The sequence below is a fragment of the Sarcophilus harrisii genome, chromosome 3 (genome assembly GCF_902635505.1).
Source record: "Sarcophilus harrisii chromosome 3, mSarHar1.11, whole genome shotgun sequence".
NCBI lineage: Eukaryota > Metazoa > Chordata > Mammalia > Dasyuromorphia > Dasyuridae > Sarcophilus > Sarcophilus harrisii.
Window position 1 is genome coordinate 400,774,009 of NC_045428.1, and position 27,985 is coordinate 400,801,993.

Here is a 27,985-nt window from a genome sequence, read left to right on the forward strand (position 1 = left end):
ACAATAAATTCTGCCGAACAAATACCATCTATTTGAGGCCTAGAGATTTGTGAAGCAAATTACAATACAAATCTGAAGACGGAACAGTGAAAGAATGATTGCTGTCATTTTCACAAATTCTGGATGAAGATGAAACCTTCAAATGGTAGAAACTTAAGTGAATTAGATTAGGTCACTCTAAATGAGTATAAAAGCATTATCCTACTTTCTACTGTAATTTCCTTTGTATAACTGGAGACTTGGTCTATTTACTTATACTTGGTTCATAAGGCCTTGGAATTATACTCTGAAATGTAGCTAGACCTGATAGGTCCATGACCTTTGGTGAATTCAACTTCTTATGCTGACAAAGATATACCTAATTGATTATGGGAAATGTTGTTTGTGAAACCACCTAGTGATCTCTCAATTATCCATGCTAATCATGGGGCAATGTGACCTAAGACAGAAGAGTTAAATTCTTGAAAGTGAAGCCCCAATCATATTAAAATGTAACTGAGAAATGCTTAACAAAATAAATAAAAATACAATGTAGAAAATGATGATTTGTGATTTTCTAAGTAGTCAATATGCAGATCCAATCCTTTTCTATTTGAGTTTGATGCCCCTAGTTTAGATAGACTATCCTGTGGAGTCAGGAAGCTCCAATTATGACATTTACTATTTCTATGATCATGGATAAATCACTTAACCTTCTGATGTCCCAGAGAATTCTCTGATAACTGTAAGTTAATATGAGTTGCATGTTCCCCACACCAAAAATTTACAGGTCTGGGTCCTACTAATGAAGGAAAATCAAGGCTTCAGTATTATGGAAGTGGGAGTAACCATAAAATAATGAGTCTTATCTACATGTATATTCTGGGAGCCAAATTACTTTATACAAAAATTTATAAGAAAACAAGAGCTACAGAATAGCACATCTAGGAGAGACCTTAAAAGATTATCATATTTCAAATAAGAAAACTGAGGCAAAGAGACATTATATGATTTAACCAAAGCAACACAGCTAGGTGATGGCAGTGCTAGGGCTTGAGAAACCAATTTTTTAGATGAAAAGCTGTTAACCTATCTGGAAGGCTATCCTTAGGGGCAATCCCCTAAGACTAAAACACTTTTTTCCTTGACTTCATTTTTCTTGATTTTATTTTGGCACGGGCTGGTTAGAATATGTTCTAGAATATGAAAAACACAATTGCATAAACCTGCTGCTTGACAATAAAGGGTCTATATCAAGTTAAGAAAGATCAGATTCTAAGATTTGCTGTGAATCAAAAACTCTTGGGATTTTCTGATAACAAGAATTCCAAATGCATTTTATGGGAGAAGTCTAAAGAATGACTTCACTTTGGTGGAAACAACTTAAGTCTGGCCGTGACTGGAGAAAGCATAATTATCATCTGTTATAACAGAAAGGGAAAATAGCATTCTGTGTAGCTAAACTCTATTTGTGACTTATTGAAATTTATAATGAGGGCAGCTGGGTTGCACAGTGGCTAGAGCACTGAAGTAAAAAAGAATGGAGCTCAAATTTGGCCTTAGACATGTACTAGCTGTGTGACCCTGGGTGAGTCACTTAATCTTATTTGCCTCAGTTTCCTCATCTATAAAAATGAGCTGAAGAAGAAAATAAATTAAAAATTATAATGAGATGAGAGAATTGTGCATTACCAGTTGTACTAAAAACCTGGACTGCAAAATAGTGTCTATAGGTTGTAACATCTAAAAACAATAGTATACATATAGGCAGAATCCTCATAAAGGATACATATAGGAAATAATGGACACATATAAATATAATCCTCATATAAGATATATGATTTGCATATATAATAAATTTTCATATAACATATATATAGTAACTCATGATGACAAGTAAAAACCATGTGGATGATTGTTTTTTAAAGTGGCTTCAAAAGAGGGAGGGAGAAAGGTGTTTTTACAGTTAAGAAGAAATGAAAAGTTTCCATATGGGCTTCTATTATGTTTAGAACAGAAAGCATCGATGGTACTTTTTTCCACATTGATTCCAAGTTTTGCTCACATCATATGGTCATTTCATGTTTCAGGGGTTGGGCGGGAAGGGGGAGGGAAGAGGGAGTAGTGCTGAGGGAGCAGTACAGTTTGGGAGGGAAGGACACAGTTAAAACTTGACAAGACTTAATCCCAAATGAAGAGTATGCCAGTCTCAAGCAACAAAAAAATGAATCTACTACTGCTAAAACATATTTAGTTATGTGTTCTAAGGCTGTACATTAAGGTGGTTGAACTTTACACATCAAAACTTTCCATTATATCCAGATATTTATAATATGATGGCCTTCCTATTTTGAAAACCAATATTTTTTAAAACATGAAATAAAATGCACATAAAAATGCTACACAAAACCTACCTTCCATAGTAAAAATACTAATAGAGCAAGCATCAAAATTCCAGCAAGGATAGCCACAAGGATGATCCACCAAGGAACTCCAGAATATTGTGCAACTGTCTTTGAAGGAAATACTGTAACACGGACCTGTGAAGCAGAAGAAATCATGTGAGGATCAGTGTACTCTGTGTGAATGAATGCAAAGTGTTAAGAGTTTGAAAGAACAAGTCTAGCTCAGATTTTGCCTTCAAAAGTAGTTTTGGCAAGGTTATCTATAAAGTATATTTAATTTTAAATGAACTTTTTTTTTTCTTATAAAACTGTATAATACATTTCACACTTGTTTCTCTCTCTAATCCTGCTTTCTTCACTCCAGGCAGACTTAAAAGGCCTACAAGTTCAGTATGGGAAAGAACTGCTAAATTAGGTAGAAAATGTTTATGAACAATAAGCATTCCAAAACATTTTAGAGGTGTCAGAGAATGCCACTAAGGCTGAAGAAGGGCAAGGAAGTAAGAAAGGGATATGGACATGCATAAATATTTTTCTTTGGGTGGAATCAGTATTGCAGAGGGAATCAAGAAGATTTCTCTATATTCAAGTGCACTTATTGGCTGTTTGACTGAACATTTCATTTTACCTCTCAATGTTCCACGAAACTCTCTAAGAATTTAAGTTGTGATCTGCCCTGGTCAAAAAAGTTCCTCCCCAGGAAATCTCAGATCTGGTCAAGAAAATTGACCTGTACTCTTCCTTTGCTTATTCAATACTGCTCCCGTATTATACCAGCAAAATCCTTGCCTGGTAAATTCCTGACCATCCTTTAAAACCCAAATCGAATATTATCTCATCCATGAACCTCCCCCTCCCCCACAAGTTAGGATGACCTTTTCTTTTATGCTTTACATGACATTTTGATGCCTTCTCTAAGGTATTCGTGCATCATTGGGTGGGTTTGTATTCTTCTCTAATGGCCCATACACAGTAAATTTTACATGAATGTTTATTGAACTGAATTACCTTGAAAACTTTTCACATTTGGACAATTTTCTTGAGCAGATCTGAGATTTTCTCAGTGCTGGGATTTAGAAGTTACAAAGAGACTTCAGCTCAAGACAAGGAAGAATTTCCTATTAATTAAAGCTTTTCAATAATGGAATAGGATTTCTTATGAGAAAGTAAGCTCCCCAATCACTTAGAGGCATTCAAATTCAATTTTTTACAGCAAACACATTGTCCCAGTTGCACATGAATCAACTGTTTTGTGAAGAGATGATGCTTTTGCATTTATTGTAAATTGATCATGAAAAAGTATTTGGTTCTATAGAGCAAAATGTAGCTCTTAAGACTCTTTTCCAAAGTTTCTATTATGCAAGACTTTCCTGACAGGTGGAATTACAATTAAAACTTTAATCAATGATTCTTTGAGTCAATATTGAGACAGACAATACTGAGACAAAGAGAAAGAGATATGTTTGCCAAAGGTTGGCCACAGTTTGGGGTAATTCCACATTCCTATGTGGAATCAAATTGGAAGAGGAATTATCTAGAGATAATTGAGTTTCTTTCAATATTAATGTTTAAAACTGTGCTGTTTGTAATAATCTCTCAAATGTTCTAGGTCCTCTTCAATGAAATACTTAGCTTCTCAAAAGAGAACATTCAAAAATCACATAGGTAAAGCCAAATAAATGAAGAATAAATATGTTTACTATCCAGTTTAGAATACACAATTGCTTTGGCAGCCCACTGAATTAGTAAATCAGTGCAAGTACCTTAAACAAATATAGCAGACAGATAAGGAGAAGAGTCTAAAATTGTATAGTTGCAGGACAGAAGACTAAATACATCATTTGAGAAATTGTGCAGCCCTATGAATGAACTCAAAATGCTCCCTTTGATTATCAATATGGCAAAATAAAGATATATGATGATTCTAAGTGTTACAGATATTAAGCTACACTATTAAACTATACTAGGCTATTATTAGTATAATAATATAGTAGTATATTCTTATAGTATATATACAATACACTATAATAGTACTATGTAGTATATAGTAGTATAAATATTAATATAATCAGTTATACTAAGAGATTAAGATACTAAGATATTAAACTATAGAGTACAACAACAACTTTTACTCAAGATCAAAAGCTGGGACTATTTTGGCTTAAAAGAGATCTGGGAGCAGTTAGGTGGTACAGTGGATAGAGCACCAGCCCTGAACTCAGGAGGACCTGAGTTCAAAACTGCTCTCAGACACTTAACACTTCCTGGCTTTTTGCCTCAGCACCAAAAAGAGAGAGAGAGGTCATTAAATATATGTTTAACTGGAAAAGGAATTAAAACAGTTATGAATAAATTAGAAAGATAAACAGTCTGTATCATAAAAATATTAAAAGACCCAGAGAAGGCCTCTAGAGATTGAGTAGATTTGAAGATTTTTGGAGGTTCTAAAGAAAAAATGTTTTTTTACAAAATTTACTAATGGAGGCAATACTCAATTTATGAAATTATGCATGTCATTTTCAAAAAAAAAAAAAGAGAGGAGTGCCTAGATCAGGAGTATTTAACCTGAGGTCTATGAACTTGGTACACTGATTTTTCAATATAATTGGTTTCTTTTGTAATTTCTGTAATTCTGAGTTTGATGCATTTAAAATCTTTATTATGAGAAGAGGTCCATGGCCCCCCCCAAAAGTTAAGATTCCTTGATCTAGAAAGTCCTTTCAATTCCTCCAAACTAAAATTAAATTATTCTATAACTCATTTTACAAATATTTTTGATAATTTAATATATGCAAGATTAGATGATTTCTAGGTTTCATTCTGACCCCAAGATTTTATTAAAATACAAATAAGGGAGTAGGTAGATGTTTAAGAAGGAATGGAGAAAGGAATGATAAGGTAAAAGAGTATAAACAAAAAACACTGACAACTTCGATTTTGCCAAGTAACCCAGAAAAAAAAAGGATCAAAATGATTCCAAAACTACTCACTTGAGTGCCTGCATTTGGAACCTTAATATTCTCTGCAGCAGCAGTAACATTAATGGTAGCCTGAAGAAGAATATCTAAGTAGTTCAGCTTGGAATATTCCTGTTTTAGGAAAAAGACAGTATATGTGTCAAAGAAACAATCAATCCCTATGAGAGAGCAAATATCTCTCTAAACAAGTGTCCCAGAATGAAGTCATACCTCTAGGAATGTACCATTCCACAGCCTTGACCGTAATATAACAGAAGCTTTGCTGTCCAAACCATGTAGAGGACATATTATATTCACACAGTTAACATTTGTGCTACAGTTCTAGAAAGAAATTAAAATTAAAAAGGTGAAATGTTTGTACCAAAGAATGCTAATAATCTGCCAAATCTCCTGAAGAATGCTTACTAGTGTCTGATATTTTCTTTCTGCAAATAAAGAAAATTTTCTTCCATCATCTGTCTGTTTCTCTGCAATTTCTCTTTTCTTTCTTGAGTTGTGAGGAGATTCCTAAAGGAAAAAGAGAAGATATATCACCAAGAAGAGATCTCAAGTAGTCAAGTGGTTTTGCCTTTGCTCTACCTCCCCCACCCCCATACAATCTGGACTTTTAATTTATTATCCCTTTCAAAGATAGATTTGAAGTAATCCACATTTTTTTAATAGTCACACAATAAGATTCTTTCTCCTCCTTAAGGGACTAAAACATAAGTAACAATTTATGTACAAAATCAGCAAAAAGTTTTCATCATTTAAACTTTTTGATATATGATGATTTTAATACCAGGCAGATCATCCTTGGCCTACATAAATACATGCTGAAGGAGAGAACAAGCTCTCCAAAGAATTAGCTAGGACTTAAATAACCCCAGTCACCATAAAATGCTGTAAGGCAATTCTCAGGGGGGAAAATTTATTCTACTAATGTAGTACCCAGAGGCACTGAGATGTTACGGGTTACATAAGAGTACATTTCAAAGGTAGCATGAGAATCCAGGTGTTCTAGACAATAAGGCCAGTTATCTATCACATTATGCTACCTTCTCACAGGTCCAGAACAACAATGAAAAGTTTTTACACCTATGTTTTATTCTAAAGGTCACTTTTAACGGTCAACAAATGCCCTACAAAATATCTCTTGCTGATACAGTTAAGGCAAAGCAGAACTGAAACTGCCTAAGTCTCTAGTATGACTAAAGGATTCTTTACTATAATTACTGACATTCCTATAACACATTTAAGATCACAAAGGGCTTTTAATACATTATCTCTTTTGATCTTCATAACAACTCTGTAGGGTAAAGATTAACAATAGTATTATCCTACGTTACAGATGAAGAAAGTGAGGTTTGAGAAGAAGTACATGCTCCTGGTACATGGCCAATTAGAATCTAGTGCCCTTTTCACTGTAAGACCAGCATTATTTTTATTGTACCATAAATACCACACCAACCATTTTATTATCCCTCCCAACTCATCTCAGCTCTCAATGGATTTGAGCTTATTACTGGCCATTAAATTTCAGAAATTTCATTTCCTGAAATGAGTAAAGGCAGCTCTAGCCTTTGAAAGGAAGGTATTTAATCTGAAAATTTCTCACTCTTCCAACTAAAGGGAAAAATATGAAGGAGGAAGAAAGGCAAGATTACTATTCTGTCGATTTCCTCAGGAAAGTTTAGTGAATGCATCAAAAGCAATCCCCTCCCATTCACTTGACATAATTACATTAGGTATGTTATAAACTGAAAATAAACTTATTAATATACCTTTAGTCCCAGAGAATTAATTTCATCTTGTGGCTCACAGTTTATTTGTTCCAGTCCTTTGGATTCTATTTTCATCAAATAAAGCAGCCATTTGCCATTGCTAATTTCTTTGGGCCACTGAATGTTTAGAGATGCTGTTCCAAGATTTTTAAGAGGTTTACCTAAATTAATTACCTGTTGGGAAATAAAAATGCATATGTTATCTCAAAGTAAATTCTCTTAATGCAAATTTATAGCAATAGTTACCACTCATAAGCAGTTTGAAAAATGTCAAGAATATTTGATGCAAAAATTGAATGAGAGCAGAGAGATGTTGGAAGCACAAATTCCAGGGCCAAAGCACACTGTCTAATCAGGTCATCAACCATTAACTTCAAATGTAAACTGGATTCTTCTCGTGTTGCTGCTATCACAGATCAGGAATGACACCTCTATGACATGACAAGGCATGTCATAGTGGTTTTTAACTACATGTAATTGCTATATTTCTGAGCTCAGGATTTTTAGTCACAGGAAAGGGAAATCTATGTATGATTGTACAGCAAGATTCAATGTCATATGGATAAAGTCAAACAGATAATCAGACAATTTAATCATCTGCTGTGTAGTTAGCCCCCAGGGAATTTTTCATCACTTCATTGTTCTTATTCAGCATGCCCCCAAACCTCCTTTCCCACTACAGTCAGTATTATTTTACAAAACATAAGCCAAGTTTCATATTCTTTAAATAAAACAAAAATACAAAAGTAAAATCTGTTGACCGAAACAGATATTACCTTCCCAAAACTAAATTTATATACATACACACATACATACATATATATTTACATTTTCATTAGTACAAATAATAACAAATTGCCAAGCTGCCTCAATTTTTCAACATAAAATGAGGTAAAGAAGGAAATGGCAAACCAATTCAGTATCTTTGCCAAGAAAACCCCAAATGAGGTCAAGAAGTGTTAAGACACACAACTAAAACACTGAACAACAAATTTATATAGTGCCAACAGAGCATCAAACACTGTGTTAAGTGCTTTATCTCATTTGATCCTTATATCTACTCTGGGAGGTGTGCTATTGTTACTCCCATTTTGCAATTGAGGAAACTGAGGCAAACAGAGAATATGAAATATTAGAGGCTAGATTTGAACACAGGTTTTCCCAAGTCCAGTTCCAGCATTGCAACCCCCTGGCTGTGTAGAATGTGACAAGTTCAATGTAAAGTAACAATGGAAAGATCAACCTGTGGGACTCCTCAAATTCCAGAGTAAGAAGGCTAGAATTGATTTGGTAGAAATAGGAAGATTAGTAAAAAAAAATGAATTTATTTATATGAACATCGTATCTTATGTACATCTGCTCTAACTCACCCTGAATTCATATTCTATTAAGTTTCCAATATCATCTTCAGATTTCATAGCTCGCTCACCAACAACAGTACCTCCAAAGTACACCTGGGAAGGTTTAGCAACTCTGTTAAATTAAAAAACACTAGGTTTCAGTAAAGATTGTAAATGGTTCTTTCAAACATTGATTTGTTATGCTAAATACAAACACTTACCCAGAGACCGACAAAAGCAGTTCAATAACCACTTTAGCTTTAGCTGTAATTGAAGCCAAATTATCTTGATTGCTTGTTCTGAAGTGAAAAGGAAACAATGAGGTTTTATTTTAACAGTTTTTTCATTATAATTACATTTCTTTCATGAGTCAGATCAGAGGCAATTCATAGAAGCCTACACATTCATGTACAAGACTAAGTGAAGAGACTGAGGAAAAAGAACTCTTACGTTTCCAACTTCAAATTCACGTCCAGGTCTGTGGTATCAAAGGTGACTTCCGTGGTACTTAAAATCAAATAAAAAGTAACCTAAAAAAGAGAAACATACATGTATTCCAATTAACATGAATGCAATCTATCTAAATCTTAATGACATTTTAAAATAATAAAATGAAAAAAAATTAGCACCCACACTGGAATTTCTCTTAAAGGGATTTCCAAGTTCACAGTCTACTTGGGAACCATTTACATTAGCTGCACAACTCAACTGTTTTTCCTATAAAAGTGTAAAAAAAAAAAAAAGTTAGGCTAAAATTATCAAGTACAAGATTTATGTGTGCATATGAGATACACACAACCAATTTTCTTCCTCCCTCTTTGCCCTTAAGACACTCACAGGATAAGCCCTCAGCTCTCTGTATGCAGAGTAAGTTAAGGTATCAGGAAAAGTTGCAATGAGTTTGGCTTCATGAGCATCATCCCCATCTTTTGTAGGGTCCCTGGGATTTGATGGACTATTTGTCACTGTTATCTCTAAAGCAATATCCTTCTGATCTTTGAGAACAAGCTCTGGAATGCCATTGTGACTACAAAAAGAGAAACAACAGTATCATTCTCAAGACACTCCAGAACCTTTCTCATCAAACAGTCCTTGTCAAATGATAACCATTTATGCTAATGCTACAAACTCTTACATTGGTAAATAAGAAAATTTGTCTTGGTTGCCATCTCGTGTACAAAATCTGTACTCTAATTTCAGATTGCTATTACAGATATTGTCATCTCCACATCCCTCTTTTAAGAACTGGACCTAGAAGAAAAAACAGAAGTGAGTGTAAGTTAACATCACTCAGAAAAATACTGACAGAAGGCTAAGTAAATGAATGGCTTCTTCCATAATGTCCACATTCTGGTATGATAACTGTTCCCTCTGAAGAGACCACAGACATACAAGCCTTTTGTAACATATCCAAAGGGTCTGAAAGGAAATACTAAATAGCATTTTACTAACTTTTCCCCAATTACATAAGAAAAAAAATCATGGCTAAAGTTGTCTGATGGTGCAAAGAATAGAGTTCTGGGCTTGAAGCCAGAAAGATTCATCTTCCAGAATTCAAATCTGGCCTCAGGAACTTACTAGCTGTGTGATTCTGGACAAATTCATTTCACTCTGTTTGCCTCAGTTTTCTCATCTATAAAATGAGCTGGAAAAGGAAATGGCAAACCATTCTCCAGTGTCTATGCTGAGAAAAGCCAAAATGGGGTCAGAAAAGCAGGACATAAATGAACAACAAAAAGTTTTCTTCTTCCTTGTTTCATCATTCTACACTGAAGGCAGAATGTCCTAGGAAGTGATTATAAAGATGACAAAAATATCCATTTCAATAACAATCTAAAGAGTTTATGAGGCAGTGTTATTATATACTATGGCATTTTATACAATTTAGATTTAACTGGTCTCTGATTTCAAAAGACCTTATATCTTTACTATTCACTCTGAAAGACTGACCTCTAATAATCTACTAAGACCAGCAGAGATCACAGGGGACTGTGTACAGTGTGAACCTTAGCTGATCCAGCAAAAGGGGAACATAGTCACAGATAAGTGAATCTTTTCCTCTCTAAATCTGCTCACTATCTATTCCTAACCCTTCCCTGCTCCTATTCCAAACCCAGTACAAATCTTACAACAATTCAGACTATAACTTTCTCCAATTTTGACATAACATAACTGTCTAATGTTGTCCATTTTATCTTGCTGATCACAGGCTTCCTTTCTGACTAAAACTTGCCCCTTGCTTTTAAGAACCAGACCAACCAAGAACAGTTTCATGACTTCAAAGGTAGAAAAGATCTTTGGTATGAGAACATTATGACAGGAGAAATATAGGATATATTGGAAAGAAATACTAAAATCAGCTGGTTATAATAAGAAAAAATTGTAATAGAAAAAAATTTCAGCCCATAAACTACTTCCCAATTTGGAGAGGGGAGGAAAGAAATTTTCATTTCATTGATTTCAAACAATAGTATACGCATGGAGATATATAATGTGTTTACATATACGTATATACATATATTTATATGTATGGATGGACACATTAATGTATGTAGCATGTTTATGCATATATATATATATATATATATGATCCCTGTTAGTCTCTAGATTAGTAGAGAGCAGAGCAAATAGTAAACATGTCAGCTGCTAGATTAAAGGTATGTGTGTAATATGAACATATATTAAAATATACATTCATATAGCTTGTGTTAAAGATCAGTGAGATGGTGATTTTTTCCAAATTATTAAGAAATATTGGCAATTATTTGCACTTTATAAATAGAGATTATTTTTCCTATCATTATTTCCTTAGATTATAATTGGCTAAGTTTAATATATAATGTATACTGAACATATAACACATGCATATGTTACAAGTTTATGTAAGGAACAGTCACTTAATCTAAGCACATGTTCTAAATATCCTCTCAGGAAGACATTTCTTACTGGATTGTTTAACACTGTAAGAAAAAAAACAAACCTCATGATGGGAAGGAAGGCAACCTTACCTCTGAGGTCACTGTTTTGGGTTCATTTGAATTCAGAATGGGAAGAAGTTCTGGAAGTGAATTCACTCGCCTTCGTGAATTTGGTTCTTTAATTTCCACTGATGCTGTTATGGGAATGGGACGTAGTTTATCTCTGATGTTGTCCTGGAAAATATAACCACCTAATAAGGATACTTACTATATAGCAACAATAACATTTTGACACATTTCTGAGAAATATTTTACTTTGAATTTAAACATACTACTTTAAAAAAATCTGTATATACCACTATAAAACCCCTCTTAAATTAAATAAAAATAATACTCATGTAATGTCTGAACCCTTCCCTCTGTAATATCTTAATTCCCTACCTGTAGCCAAAGTATTCTTTCCATGCACATTTTTTGTTTCTGCCCTTTCAGAGTCAGTTCATGGGAAGATTTAGGTTCAGAAGCTTGATTTGGAAAATGAACTCTTGATGATAAGCCGGATTTCCTTCTCTGACTTTCAGCTTCAAGTGTGCCCACAATTGCTAAATAAAAATCAAGTAAACAGATACTATGAAACATGGTTTTAGTGACAAAGTATATTCCTTTTAGGAGTGTATTTTGAATTCTTTTAAAATCCTCTTTTTGAACTTTAGTGGAAAAACATTTTTGCTCCATTTGCCAAAATGAAAATCTTCTAGCTTAACCTACCACTCAATGTGGAAACATGATTTTCCCTCCTGTTCATATTTCTTATAATTTATTTATGCATTCAAAATCCAATGGTTTATAAATTAGTTTCAACTCAAGCCACCTGAGGGCGCCCAAGAACAATCCTAAATTCCACAGCACTGTATTTTCTGTTAGTTTTGGGATGACTTTATTATACAAATCATAGAATTGTAGAGGCTAAATGGGGTTGTTAAAGTTCTCTTCAAAAAAAAAAAAAAAAGAAAGTAAGAAAGAAAAGAAATATCCCAGCAGGCAAGCAAATATCTAAAGCTATAAAGTAGGTACTTGTCTAAAAAAATTCAAAACAAAACAAAACTACTACAATGATTGAAAATCTATGAAGCCTGTTCTGTGATGCAGGCTGCATTTTCTTACAAAGACTTATAAGTATAAAGTCATATTTTGATGATGGAATTGACTTCTAAAAAGAATTAAAATTTGGCTGCTATGACATCCTTTTGTCAATGTAACCTTCATGTAACAATGAAAAGTCACATTGCCAGGTTTCCTATATATAGTAATTCTAAGCTAGATATAAATGTTACAAATCAATATTTGATCATCTGTTTATGTAGCCTCTAAAATATGGAATAATAAAGCTAAAGCTAGAAGAAACCTTAGTGTTCATCTAGTCTTATTTTACAGCTGACAAAGCTGCATTCCAATTTTGAAACTGTGTCTTGTCTAAGGTCATATATATAGCAAGCATCAGGCATGGTCTTTTAACTCAGACTATCTACATGACTTGAATAGTTGAAATATCATTTATCTATGACTTTAGGATGCATTTCCCACCTACCTTTACCCCAAATAGCATATCTGGTCTATTATGTTTCTTTGACTACTATAAATTAACTTGAATTAACTCAATTCATGGTAACTGACCAGAAAAAGGAACAACTAAGAAATAAGTTAGGTTTAATAATATTGATATTATTATTATTAATCATTGTTATTGGCAGTGATAATGCAAATTCGACCACTTCATTGGGAGAAACTAAGACCTAGGAAATTTGCCCAGAATAGAAGGGGAAAAGGAAGCACCATTTGACCCAATTGTTCTTATGGGATCATAAAATTATAAGTTTTAAATTGGAAGAGGTCTCAGAAATTATTTGTTCTAAACCCCTGATTTTACAGATGAGGGCCAGAAAGGTTAAATAATTTGCCCAAGATCAGGGAGGTTGTAAGTATGACAAGGGTGGGATTTTAAACCTAGGTTCACTGATCCCAGCCAGTACTCCTTCTGCTATACCATGTGTTAAAAACAATAATTATAACTAGTTTTATGTATTAAATACTAGTTCTATGTATTAGAATACACACATGAACATACACATACACCCCACACCCCCTAGCTACATGGCTCTCTCCTTGTAACTGATTCTATTTCTATACAGACAGGCAAGACCAAAATTTAGAGACACCGACATATTATTTCAACAGTAGGCATTTCTGTATCCATCTGAAGAAATCCTAAATGTCAGAACTGCCAAATGGAATGCTCCCCATTTTAAGGCCCTCCACAATCTTGACATTATCCATTCATCAGTGACCTGCAAACATTAAAATGAACTAGATGAAGGCTAACATGCTGAGTGTCCCTCAGAAGAAAAAGTCAGAAGAGTTTGTGTGCATTAAAACCATTTATGTACCAAATTCTACTTTAACCCTTTCTAACCCTCCAGACAGTTCACATCATCATAAAATATTTTCAGGCTGCCTCTAAACTGACCTTTGGAGAGCGAGCCAAGTAGAAGATTCATTAAAACTAAATAATGAATGTCTATATAAGTGGATTACTACATTTAAAGTCTGTGCAATAAAAAACTGCCCTACCACACACACTTTTTTTTTTTTTTAATACAGGAAGGGACAATTACTTTTGCAAACATTTCTCTAATTGACTTGAAATTTCTTTTAATACTATGGGATTGCCATGAATACCAAGTAATCTCTGAATATTCCCTGAAAAAAGATTACTATATGTAAATATTTCCAAATATGCACATATAAAAATAAATTGTTATATTGCCAACACTCAATATTTTATTTATAGACTAATCAGACAAATTCAAGGCCCTGTACATAATTCATAAAGTACAGTGAAAACCTATCATACTTTATTTTTCCAAAGATAAAAATAGTTAGAAATCTAAGGAGGTAATAGATGCTTTAAAAAATAAATCTTTTTTACACACAAAATGTGATCTGAAAAATTTTCACTAGAATTTTTAAAAATTTAATAAGATTTCTCCTCATAGCATCATTAGTTTAGAACAAGAATGGATCTTTGAAATTACCTGGTCCAAAATCCCTTACAGATGATGAGGAAATGTCTCTTACCCAAGATCACACAAATAGTAAATGACAAAGCTGGGATTCAAAACCTAATCCCCAGATCCCAAATCAAGTATCCTTAAGCCTTAAAAGCCTTACAACTGATGCTGAGTGAAGTGAGAAGAACTAGAACATTGTACATAGTAACAACAAGACTATGTGATGATCATAGACTTAGATCTCAGCAATTCAGAGATCCAAGACAATTCAAGAGACCTGGGATAGAAATTACCATCCATACTCAGAGAGAGAACTATGGGAGACTGAATGCAGATTGAAAGCACACTATTTTTGCCTTTGTTGTTGTTGTTTCTTTGCTTTTTTCCCCTCTCCCTTGTGGTTTTTCTCTTTTGTTCTGATTTTCTTTTCACAACATGACTAATATGGAAATATGTTTTAAATAATCACACATTAAAAAATAAATAAAATTATTGTGTGTGAATAAACTATACCAAATTGTTTGCTGTCTTGGGGAAATAAGGGAGGGAGGAAGAAAAAATATGGAATTCAAAATCTTACAAAAATAAATGTTGAAAACGATCTTTACATGTAATTAGAAAAAACAAAAAATATATTAAATTAAATTAATTTAATTTAATTTTTTTAATTACCAAGTGTTCCTTCCACTGTATCATTCTGTCTCATAGTACTAATTATGGAATAGGTTTTTTTGAGTGCTGTGTCTAATTCACCCCCAAAGAATAGTAGAGGATCTATGATTTTTTCAAATAAGGAAGTACAAAGTATAACATGTAGGTTAAAAAAAATAAAATCCCAACTACACTTGGATACATTGCAGATTGGGTATGTGTGTATGTGTTCCTTGTGTATGCGAGCTTATATTCTGGCAAGCAGGCTGAGAGAACATTGGGCAGTATTAAGGAGAATATTACAAACAAGATTAAAATCAACTCAGTACATACACTTCCTTTGCACAAAGTCACAGAGTACCTGCACTTGCACTACCAAATGCAAGACTCAAAGGATAATGAGAAAGACCTAATGGAACTGGAGATAATCCAAAAAAAGACAGCTGTTTTTCCAGGTAAGTGGGGAAAAACTCAAAGGAAATGGACAAAGACACTTAAAACTGCCTAATATCTTTACATTTGTCTTCTCTCATAGCAGGCAAATCTCTTAAGGGCAGGAACTGTTTCATTTTTATCTTTGTATCCCCAATACTCATCACTGTGCCTAGCACATAGAATAAATACTTTATACGTGCTTGCTGTTCAACTCATTAATTCATCTGTGTGGCTAGAAGCTAAAAGGGAACATATGATCAAAGTGTATGCAATTTGGGACTATTTAAATCTATACTATTTAAATTTAGACAAAAATCTAAAATGTAGCAAAGAATATTCCCTGAAACTTGAGAGAGGCACATTTGAGGAAAAAAAAGAGGAAAGGTATGTTCTACACAATGGCTCCAAAGTAGTACAAGCTAGAAAATGTAATTAATGGAGGGCAGATACAAAATAGGATTTGTTCATGAAAACTAGAATTCCTATAGGTATATAACCAACCTTTTGAAGGTGATATATTAGAGCAATGATTTTTACATTGTAAATTCTGATCCCATATGGAGTGATATAAATAAAGGTGGGAGTTGCAAAACTATGACTTATTATCAGTAAATGCTTGACTTGTATATCTACTTTATATATCTATATGGTAGGATTTGCATAAAATTTTCTTGCGTGAAAAGGGATTGCAAATAGAAAAATTTTAAGAAGTCCTGTATAAGAAAACAATCATGTCCCTCTTTCAAAATACAGAGGATTAGACTGGAGAAATTTTAAATTGGACTTAAGTATTAGAATAATATAATTCTTATATTCTTACTCGTTTGAGGGTTTAAATGCCCATTTAATAAACTCCTAGAGTCAACCAATGAGGTCACTCGCTGGAAGTCTCATAACAGATGTCATGATACCAGAAAGACTTGTTTTTGTTTTACATGTATCAAATAAAAGAGGTGTATAATCACACTGAATTCAGTAACCAAACTTTCATCTAATCATAAATTCTTCTAACATTCTATGAACAAAACTACCATTAAGACTATCAAATATTTAATTGTAGAAGAAGTCAACTTAAGTTGTTCAAGGAGGTAAAATATCTGATCTTTTAATGGAAGAGCAAGGAAAAACAATCGATACTGTTTGTGTCCTTCATGCCTGAGTGGGGGATGAGGGGAGATGCCAGATAAGTGTTCCAGTGTCAGAAGAAGTGGAGCCAGAAGGATAGACTTAGTGAAACAACCATACTTTAGCCATCTCTATAAACATTTTTGTTTTAAGCAAAAACCCCAAAGCCACTTTTTCCACACACTAATTTTCACTGAAAAGTCTCCAGTAGGTTGCAATGAAACTGGGAGCATGATTGTAGGAATAGATATTCTTAAAAGTATTCTGATGTAAACAGATTCTCTTTGGAGAATCCACAAAGAAGATATTCTCTACTATGTGCTGTTATATTTTTAAAGGAGGGGGAACTAGGTGAAGTAACGTTATCATCATCATCACCATCATATTTATATAGTGCTTTAAAAGTTTCTAAAATCACATACCACGTGTCAACTATAACCCCAGGAGGTGGGTGCTGTTATTTCCATTTTATGGATGAGGAAATTGAGGCTACAAAAATCACTTTCCTGAGGTAGCTAAGTGTCTGAGGCAAGATGTGAACTCAAATATTCCTGACGCCAAAGTCCTCACACTAAACCATTTTACTATCTCTAATAAACAGCACTTTACTCCTGAAATTTCTTTTGTTAGTCACAATTCTAGTTTTTTTCCTAGAATTTCTGAAGATCTTTCAACTTGGAAGAAATTTCTTTAAAAATATATTTGAGGAATATAGAGTCTTAGATACTTACATATTGCAGGATTGTAACTACTGGGCTTGGCAGTGTATTCAAAACAGGCTTTAACCTTTAGGCTGTATAAAATCAAAGAAATATTTCTTAAATAGAGCTTTATCACAGTAGGATAAGTTAATTAAAAACTTTCATTTCCACATATCCCCAAATTATTTTTTAAATGATTAAGACTGTTTAGGACAATAATAATAATAGTTTAACGTTTACAAAACACCTCATTTTATCCTTACAATAACTCTAAAGGACAGAAGCTATTATTATCCTTATTTTCCAGCTGAGAAAACTGAGTGAGACAGAGCTTAAGTGACTTGCTCAGGGTCCCACAGCTAATAAGTGTCTGAATCAGGATCTGAACTCTGGCCCCAAGTCCAGAGGTCTATCCTATCTGCTCCACCTAAGGATAACCTAAAGTTTCTTATTTCCATGCTCCAGAACATCTTGCTTGTGAAACTTTGAGGAATACTGTCATTGCACTATCCAAATATGTCAATAAAGTGAATTAAAATTCACAGGAAAACACAACATAGAACGCGCCCACATATACAAAATCAGTCTGTCAGATTGTTTCCAATCTGTGGAAGAAGTAGACAGAAACAAGCCCATAGCACACAACTATGGATCTCACCATATTCCACTTGGTGCATCACAGGCCATTTTGTGTCTCAGATCAATTCTGTTAGGTGTTACTGTGATTGTTTTCTGGATGTTAATCACAGGTCGAGATCTGGAAGGAGGCAAGAAAATAAGAAAAACATTTTGAATTCTTCACCTTGAATTTCCTTCGCAAACTGCTTTGCCATGTCAAGGTCAGGTATACACCACAGAACAGAGAACTTGAAAGCCCAGGACTTAGAATCTGAAAAGATCTTAGAAGTCATCAAACCCAATTCTCACATTTTACAGGTGAGGATACCGAGTGCCATCCAGGTTAAGTGACATTACATTGACTTACTCAAGTTCTAATGGTTCCCTGATTTCTTCCAAGTTGCCTTGCTTTGTGTAATGAATCAACAATGTGTTGAAAGTAACTGATAATAGGGATTTTAGCTTCAAGGATTTGATTCTTGAAAAAGAAAAAAAAAAACTAAATTCTTTGGTGAATCACTTTTTTGTTCTCTTTGAGCTCTGATATCACACAGGGTGGGATGCCCACTCAGTATTGATCTATCAATATTTTCCCGTTTTCACACTTTTCAAGACATAAACAGACATCTACATTTTTCTCTTTTGTGATTAGCACAATGTTTATTCCTCTGCCCTTTCTATTCCTCTAAAAGAAGGCTGGAATCCATGTCACAAGAAGGGGCCTACGATTAGCACAGCAGGGAAGACAACACAGCTGAGCCCTGGAGACGAGACGGGAACAGGTGCTTTTTCTGTGACAGCCGAGTACACCAGCCTGAAGAGGACGTCCTGAGGTGTGGGTGGCTGCTTGCTCTCCCAGACTACAGAACTATTCTTTCTCTTTATCCCCACTGGTGTCTGCCACTCACCACCCCCGTGACCACTTCTAATCCTGGCCACACCATCACGCCCCTCCTTCCCTCCATTCTTCTTCTCTTTTTTGTGTTCTCTCCCTCTTCTCCAGATGTATTCCCTAGCTGCCAAGTGCTCGGGGATGGGATGCTTCTTCACTGGTAAAATAATTAGGCTGGGGGTGTGTGTGTGTGTGTGTGTGCGTGCGCGCGCGCGTGTGTGCACTCACTTCTAGGGCTAGAGCCATTCTGGAAGCAGTTCTCAGTACAGCCAAGAAATTCCACTACATTTCTTTGAATATATTCTTTATTTCAGAAAGTGTATTTTTTTTAAGCGTCTTTCCCCAATTATTCTAAAATAACTCAGATTTTATTCACTAATATATACTATATATTATATACATATATATGTGTGTATATAGATATAGATTATGTATATAATCTATATCTATATATACACACACACACACACACACACACTAATATATACTATAAAGCACTCTTCTGACACTTGAACATTCTAAGGAGCCAGCCTTTGCCAAGAGTAGGTTAACAGAGCACATTCTTCCACGCTCCAAATAGAGGCAATGTTAACACTCCAACAACAAGCAGTGTCAAAGTGCCTACTATATGCCAGCACTAGGTTAAGTTCTGGGGAGACAAAGAAAGGCAAAAACACATTATCTGCCCCCTCAAGGAGCTCACCTTCTAATGCAAACCATTAAATACCATTAAAAAAAAATACCATAAAAAACAAATACAGACTTAGAAGGTAGCAACAGTGCAAATGGGAGGTACTCTCAGAGGGAAGACATCAGCAGTTAAGAGAGGAATGGAAGAGGAAAAGGACAGAAACGGCACTGAGAAAAGTATTTCACATAAAATGGAAACTGAGCTGAGTTTTTTTTACCAAATTAGGGAAACTCAAGGGCAGAGGCAAGGGGACAGAACATTTGACATGGGGGGAGCCAGTAAGAAAATGTTAAGAATCAGGAGACAGAAAGCTGTGTGGAACAGAAGGCCAATGGTGCTAGAATATAGAGTATGTATGGAGGAGGGAGAAGGGAAATAAAAGCATTACAAAGCCTGGAAAAGTAAGAAGAGGTCAGGTTAGGAAGTAATTTAAAAGTCGAACATTGGGTTTTATGTTTGATCACAATGGTAATAATGCCACTGGAGTTGATTGTTTCTTCTCTAACAATCAGCCTAGGCTCACTTATTAGATTTGGCCACAGTGACTTTCTATGATCATTTTCCACAGGATTCCATAACCTGGGGGCCTATGAATTGATTTTAGGAGATCAATGAACTTGAATGGGGGGTGAGAGGGGAGAAATGGTATCTTTAATTTTGTGGTGGTTGTTCAATCGTTATTGAGTCATGTCCAATTTGGGGGCTTTTCTTGGCAAAAACTGAGTGGTTTGCCATTTTTCCCCCCATCTCATTTATTGATAAGGAAACTGAGGCAAACAGGGTTAAGCTACTTGCCCAAGATCACATAGGCCAGATTTGAACTCAGGAAGAGGACTCTAGGCTACCCACTACATCTCTAACTGACATTTAGCACTTTCTTCAATTTTTAAAATACATTGCTCTGAGAAGGGGTCTATTCTAATAATTTACAAATGCATTGGAAGCTCATCCACAGAGTGTGACAGCAGACTGCTTAAGTTTTGTTTTTGTTTTGGCTGAGGCAATTGGGGTTAAGTGATTTGCCCAGGGTTACACAGCCAAAAAGTGTTAAGTGTCTGAGGCTATATTTGAACTCAGGTCCTTCAGGGCTGGTACTCTATCCACTGCATCACTTAGCTTCCCCAGACTGCTTAAGTATTGTAACATTGTATTAAAAAACTGATTTTTGAAGTTATCAAACTGTGCATACCCTTTGATCCAGCAGTGTTTCTACTGGGCTTATACCCCAAGGAGATACTAAAGAAGGGAAAGGGACCAGTATGTGCCAAAATGTTTGTGGCAGCCCTGTTTGTAGTGGCTAGAAGCTGGAAACTGAGTGGATGTCCATCAATTGGAGAATGGTTAGGTAAATTGTGGTATATGAATGTTATGGAATATTATTGTTCTGTAAGAAATGACCAGCAAGATGAACACAAAGAAGCTTGGAGAGAATTACATGAATTGATGCTAAGTGAAATGAGCAGAACCAAGAGATCATTATATACGTCAACAACGATACTGTATGAAGATGTAATCTGATGGAAGTGGATTTCTTTGACAAAGAGACCTAATTCAGTTTCAATTGATCAATGATGCACAGAAGCAGCTACACCCAAAGAAAAAAACACTGGAAAATGAATGTAAACTGTTTCATTTTTGTTTTTCTTCCCAGGTTATTTCTACCTTCTGAATCCAATTCTCCCTGTGCAACAAGAAAACTGTTTGGATCTGCACACATACAATGTATCTAGGATATACTAGGACATATTCAACATATATAGGACTGCTTCCCATCTAGGGGAGAAGGTGGAGGGTGGGAGGGAAAAATCGGAACAGAAGTGAGTGCAAGGGATAATGTTGTAAAAAAAATTACCCTGGCATGGATTCTGTCAATAAAAAGTTACTATTAAAAAAAAAAAAAAAAACTGATTTTTGGTTTTCCTTTAAAAACCTAAATAACTCCCCAAGCCAAAGAATATCTTCAAAATTCATTAAAAAATTTTTTTCCCTTTGCAGTACAGACACTAAGTTTTTGAAATTTCAGTCTAAATGATTGTTTTAAATAGATCATTAAAAATGTCAATTTGTATGATTAATTAAAGACATATATATACCTGAAAATGGACACTGAATCTGAGAGTGAACCAACAGCAACATCAGGATAGGAATTTCTGTCAAGGTCCATATTTCCAGCAATTGAGTAACCAAAGTATCGAGATTTACCCTCAAGAACCTAAAATGAGAAATTGAACAGAATATTAGATTATTCAAATGAACTTTTTAGCCATGCTTTGAAAAAGAAATACATAATTTCTTTTGGCACATGTTCTTTTGAAGTTCATCAACAAGCACCCCCAATTTATACTCCCAAAGTTCAAGTATTTTAGTTCATCCAAGGCTTCCAATTTATGTTGCGTCTACACAGGAGAAGTGTATAATTATCTGATTAGCTTGTTCCATGTACAAAGCTAAGCTGGATAATTCAATTTTTTTAAAAAGCTCTCATTTTCCTTAATAGCAGTTTTGAGGGCTTGAATCATCCAGGTAATTGCAATAATTCTCCACTTCATTCCACCTTGGTAGAAACAAGTCACAATCTGCATTTAGCATGGCAGTAGAAAGAAATCCTAGTTCAGAAGCTTTCATTGTAAAATACAGAAAAACTGTATAGTCAAAACTATTCCTCATTTGGGGTTAGCTGTTTATTTATAATATTTTAAAATTAAAATAAATAGGGCATGGGGTTTGTCTCCAGAGGCAAATTTCCCAAATGTTTCCCAGTGCAAAAGATTAAAAAAAAAAAAAAACCCTCAATTAGACCCAAGAATTTTATATTGTGGCACAAAACCAAATTGAAATAAGTGGTCAATTATATTAAATCACCTGGGTCGGCTTGGTATTTATTCCACTTGGAGAGCCATGATAGATAAAAACCTTCCCAAAATCATCGTAAGGTGCTCCAACTGCAATATCTGTTGATGACAACAGTTTGACAGACATTTATATTTCCAAAAGACACAAACAAGCATTTTTATAAGATCTTAGATAGGCTAACTATGAGAAGTCATTTTAACATTCAGAGCATTAATCATTAATTTCATCATCCATTGTCTAACCTGGGTATCCATCTTGATTAATATCTCCGATGTTTTCAACTGCAATGCCAAACATAGAATCTTTGGTTCCATTAAGGCGAATTGGCTTGACATTATTCCATTTGCCTTGCTGATTAATGTAGACGTACACAGCACCCCCAACTTCTCCATCTCTATCAAAATACTGTGGTGCTCCAACAACTATATCTTGCCAGCTTCAAATATAATAAGGGAAAGAATTATATAAAATTAGATCATAATACTTGAAAGATGGGAGTATAAGGCTCCTACCCATATTAATGAGGTGCATAGTTGACTTACCATCAGCACAGAGACGGGTTCAAAATAACTCTAGTCATCAAATTAAGTACCGAAAACTTTATCTAGAAAAAATGGGTGTGTCAAAAAAGTACTTTTGATTCAGCGAAAGCAGGAGACTCATCCTACATTTTCGCCCATCTCTAAGAACCTTGTCCAGTTCTTGAAGACATTTGAAAAGGTGAATATTGTATAGAACAGGAAATTTTGGTCCTGAGTTAACTCTCACACTGAGTTCCTTTAAAAAATTAAATTGGTCAGTTCCAATTGATCAATGGTAGACAGAATCAGCTACACCCAGAGAAGTAACACTGAGAAATGAATGTGAACTACTTGCATTTTTTGTTTTTCTTCCCAGGTTATTTTTACCTTCTGAATCCAATTTTTCTTGTGCAACAAGAGAACTGTATGCACACATATATTGTATCTAAGATATAGTTTAACATACATGTATGAGACTGCCTGCCATCTAGGGGAGGGGGTGGAGGGAGGGAAGGGATAAGTTGGAACAGAAGTGAGTGCAAGGGACAATGTCACAAAAATTACCCATGTTCTGTCAATAAAAAGCTATAATAAAAAATTAAATTAAATTGGCTCAACCTACCCATGAAAAATAAAAATTACATCAATTATTTAGAACTGAGTTTATTTGTATGAAAATATTTTATGTTTACGTTCATATTGTTCCTGTGCCTGTTTTGGCAGGTATTTTATATCAAATATCTTAAACAGTCTAAAACAGTAATAGTGCGGACACATAGTATAGTTACTCTATTTTTTCACTTTTGATTTAATCTATTTTAACTTTAGCTTTTTCTGAACTCATTATTACCCTTGCTTTTTTTTTTAATATAATACTAAATTCTACTCTTGCCCTTTATTTAATCTTTGTATATATCTCTTATTTTTATGTTTCCTGATAACAAAATATTGAATTCAAATTTTCATCTACTAAAGACCATTTTTAGATCTTTAGTAATCCTTATTGTAACTCTATATTTAAATTGTTTTATTTTCTTATGGCTTCCAATATTTTTCTTCTAGATTAGAAACTTGGCTATGATAGTCCTATAAGTTTTCCTCCTGGGAATCTCTTTCAGATTGTGACTAGTAGAATTTTTTTCCCTATTTCTATTTCCACTTTGCCTAAAAATTTTGTTCTGGAATTTCAGGACAATTTTCCTTGATAATTTTTTAGTATTTTATCAAGATTCTTTTTTTTTTTTAAACAATGATTTAGAGGCAATCTGAATATATCATTTCTCTTCAATCTGTTCTTCACAGTTGTTTTTCTGATGAGATTTTTCATTTCCTCTTCTATTATTTCCTACTTCTGATTTTGTTTTATCATTTCTTGGTGTATTAGAATGTCAATAGCTTCCTCTTGCCCAATTCTAGTTTGCAAGAAATTATTTTCTTCCTTAAGTTTTTGATTGTTTCCAGTTGATTGATTTTCTTTACATAATTTTCTTTTCTTTCTTTCTTTTTTTTTTAACAATTTAAATTTTATTAGAGAAATTTTCACATGATTATCACAATTCTCAGAGAGTCCCAGGTAATATGCTAAAGACAGTATCTGTAATGTTTCCTTTGACGACTCTGTTAACATAAAAGGTCCTTGTCATGTTCTTTGTATAAATTAAAACCCTTGTACACTTGTTTGATAGTGATCACGAGTTCCTGCAGTAGTTCATTTTAGCATAAATCCTTAAACGATAGCTTTTTTCAAACTTGAGTATAACTGGACAACCATTCTATGGTCTAGCTATTCTTTTCTTAGTTTTTTTTGAACTGCTTTTTTTAATTTTAATTTTTCCTCAATCTCCCTTTTTTGATTTTTAAATTTTTCCAAGAACTTTCTTTATGGTTAGGACCATTTGACATTTCTCATTGAAAAAGAATTACTTCCATTATCTTCTTGTGAATATGAACTCAGATTTTCTTTATACCCATAATAACTATCTATGACTGGGTTCTTTCTCATTTAAAAAATTTTTATTTTGTTTTTAGCAGCTATTAGTGTAATCAAGTTGTAATCCTGAGGCATGGGGAATGACACTCCAAGCCTCAGGTCCTTATTATTATTATTATTATTTTCTGAGGTCTATCTTAGAGGCCCAACCTTGAACGCTGCTCTCTACACCCCTAAGCCCCAGCTACAGCTACAGCTACAGCCACACTGTTTTGCAAATCTTGCTCCCTGCAATTCTTCAGAGGGCTGTAAATTATAGCTTTCCTCTCTGACCTAGGACTGAAACCAGGGACTGCACTCTCCTGCAAGTGCCCACAGCCAGCAGTGTCCCTGCCCTCCTGCCACTGCATTCAGCAGGCATGTGGTAGTTCCTTCTCTCCAGATGTCTGGTCAGCACAGCTGTGCTTGGGATGCCTCAACACTGGAAAATCCTCCAATCTTCTACTTAGCCATCAGATCCCCCACACACACACAATCAGCCAGATGAAAGTTTCTAAGGCTGAAGTTGCCTCTCAAAGAAAATGCCCCCAAAGCTTGTGCTTCTGCAGTCAGCCTGGAGATATTTGCACTTCATTAAGCCCAAACCTCTCAGCTCTTGGAGGTCAGGTCTTTTCTGGGGTCTTCTCAAATTGTCTTAGAAGGACAACTGCTTTACCCCATGTTTTTTTCTGCTGCTCTGAGATGATGTTCTTTTTTTGTGGAGGAAATTTGGAGAACAGAAAGAATCTTCTCTTCAACATTCATTTTTTATAGCATTTTGAGTTCCAAATTTTTTCTCTCCCTCTCCAAGAGGGAAAGCAATCTGATATGGATTATACATGTACAATCATGTAAACATTTTTCTACATTAGCCATGTTGTTTAAGAAGAAATAGAACAAAAAGGAAAAGACACACAAACACACAATGTGAAAATAGTATGTTTCAATCTGCATTCAATCTCCACAGTTCCTTCTCTGAATGTGGATAGCATTTTCCATCATGAGTCCTTTGGAATTGTCTTGCATAATAACAATGTACATGGCACTATGCTAGATATTCAGAACATAAAGACAAAAATCAAAATATCTTTGTCCTTTAAGGAACTAAGATGCCTTGAAACTGAACTTATTATCTTTCTCCCAAGCCCTCTGCTATTCCAAAATTCCCCAGTTTCTGTCAAAGGCACCATCATCCTGCCAGACTCCCAGGTTTCTAACCTTAGAGTAACACCTCACTCTCCCTCATCCCACATATCCAATTAATTGCCAGGTGTCATTTCTATCTTCACAACACCTCTTGTATCTGATTCTTTCTCTCCACTCACATAGTTACATTTCAATTCAGACTCTCATCATCCATCACCTGGATTATCATCTCCTAACTGGTTTGCCCGTCTCAAGTTTCCTACAACTCCAATCCATTCAATACACTACTGCCAAAAGATAATTATCCTTTTCACATCACAACTTTCCCCATTGTGGTTTTGATATATCATGGGTTCACATAAGAAATTAAATGTGAATTTTAGGGGAGTTTTGCGAAAGTAGCATACAACATACAAAGTCCAGCGGATGAAGAAGAAAAAAAATTGGAAACTCATGCATAAAACACATGTGTAGTATTGTATAATACGGATGCCTCATAAAAGAAAAAAAAAATTCAGTCTTTTTCTCTGGTACAAAGGGAGGGCCAAAAAAACTTACATGGATTTTCCAGATCAAAAGGGGGCTATAGCCTTAAACTCCATGATGTGGAAAGGATAACTGTTAATTACAGACCATGACACTCTCCTATTCACCATCTACACACTTCCTACTGGCCTGGGACAAAACAGAAACACAGACACAACTTGGCCCCAACATATTTCCAGCCTCGGTGGACATTCCCCTCCTTCCAAAATTCTGAAATTTGCCCAACTAGCTAACCATCCTTCCGTCTGTCACATGTGACTATCCATCTCCCATTTCTGTCTCTTTGCACTGGCTGTGTTCCATACTTAGAGCACACCCTTTCAGCTTTACCACACATGGGGGGGGGGGAACCCACAACTGCAAGGTGCCCTCCCTTCCCAAACCACCTTGCATTTAACTACTTAGTGTTTCTTCTCTTTATATTTATTCTGCATGCACTTACATATGTCATCATATGCTTACATACCTCATTTGATACATAAGCTTGCTGCAAGGAGGCAATGTCTTATTCTCTGTAATGCTCATATTCCCTGTGCCAGGTCCATGGCAGGCAGTCATAAAAATCCTTGCTGATTTTTAATGACTGATTACATTCTGTGGAAGGGCTATGCTAGCAATATGTAGCAGTTAAGGTGGGTGAGAGCATTTTAAACTCCATGGGATTGGTTTCCTGCAGGAGGTAGCGTCTAAGCTGAGTCTTGAAAGGAGATAGTTTCTAACAAAAGGGAAGAAGATACAAGACTTCTTGTGGAGACCTCATTGGATCAAGGCTCAGAGGCAAAAGATGGAATAGAACGGTATAAAACGAGTCCATCCTCCACTCAGCTGCCAACGTGATTTTCTTAAAGCACAGGTTTGATCACCTCACCCCATTCCCAATTTAACAGACTCCCAATTGTTCCCTATTACCACCAGAATCAAACTATCAAATCCTCTCTTTAATATTTAAGGCCTTTCACAATTTTATCCATTTCTAGCCTTCTTATACTTGACCCTCAAAGCATTCTCTATCTTGTATATATCTGGTTATTGACATGTTGTCATTCTCTCCCCCACCCCTCACCCATTTAGAATGGGAGCTCCTTTCTTTCTTTTTTTTAAACATTTATTGTATCCTCAGTGCTTGAAACAATGTCAGGTAGAGGAAACGTAATCAGATATTGAGTTTAAATTTGGCTTCAGACACTTACTAGCTGTATGACTCCAAGCAAGTCACTTAATCCTGTTGCCTCAGTTTCCTCATCTATAAAATGAGTGAAGGGAAAAGGGCAAATCATTCCAGTATCTTTGCCAAAAACATCCCAAATGGGGTTATGAAGATTGAAATAGCTGAACTGTCAACCAACTGTGGCTAAGGGGGAAAAGTAATATGAAATAAGGTAAGAA

At 34.9% G+C, this 27,985-nt stretch overlaps 1 protein-coding gene across 2 annotated transcripts in view; it reads right to left on the reverse strand.

The window, feature by feature from the left end:
- The window catches only part of ITGA6 (integrin subunit alpha 6), a 101,576-nt gene that overhangs the window by 5,310 nt on the left and 68,281 nt on the right, over window positions 1-27,985 (reverse strand). For both annotated transcript variants that reach the window (XM_003763957.4, XM_023499286.2), the window contains exons 7-24: window positions 22,660-22,853; window positions 22,427-22,515; window positions 21,658-21,776; window positions 18,022-18,120; window positions 17,394-17,455; window positions 11,825-11,985; window positions 11,474-11,617; window positions 9,601-9,716; window positions 9,303-9,492; window positions 9,099-9,182; window positions 8,916-8,995; window positions 8,687-8,764; window positions 8,496-8,598; window positions 7,126-7,299; window positions 5,768-5,869; window positions 5,573-5,683; window positions 5,375-5,473; window positions 2,394-2,519 (exon numbers count right to left, since the gene is read on the reverse strand). In XM_003763957.4, the coding sequence (XP_003764005.1) occupies window positions 2,394-2,519; window positions 5,375-5,473; window positions 5,573-5,683; window positions 5,768-5,869; window positions 7,126-7,299; window positions 8,496-8,598; window positions 8,687-8,764; window positions 8,916-8,995; window positions 9,099-9,182; window positions 9,303-9,492; window positions 9,601-9,716; window positions 11,474-11,617; window positions 11,825-11,985; window positions 17,394-17,455; window positions 18,022-18,120; window positions 21,658-21,776; window positions 22,427-22,515; window positions 22,660-22,853 (2,131 nt within the window). The remainder of the gene's footprint in view (window positions 1-2,393; window positions 2,520-5,374; window positions 5,474-5,572; window positions 5,684-5,767; window positions 5,870-7,125; window positions 7,300-8,495; window positions 8,599-8,686; window positions 8,765-8,915; window positions 8,996-9,098; window positions 9,183-9,302; window positions 9,493-9,600; window positions 9,717-11,473; window positions 11,618-11,824; window positions 11,986-17,393; window positions 17,456-18,021; window positions 18,121-21,657; window positions 21,777-22,426; window positions 22,516-22,659; window positions 22,854-27,985) is intronic.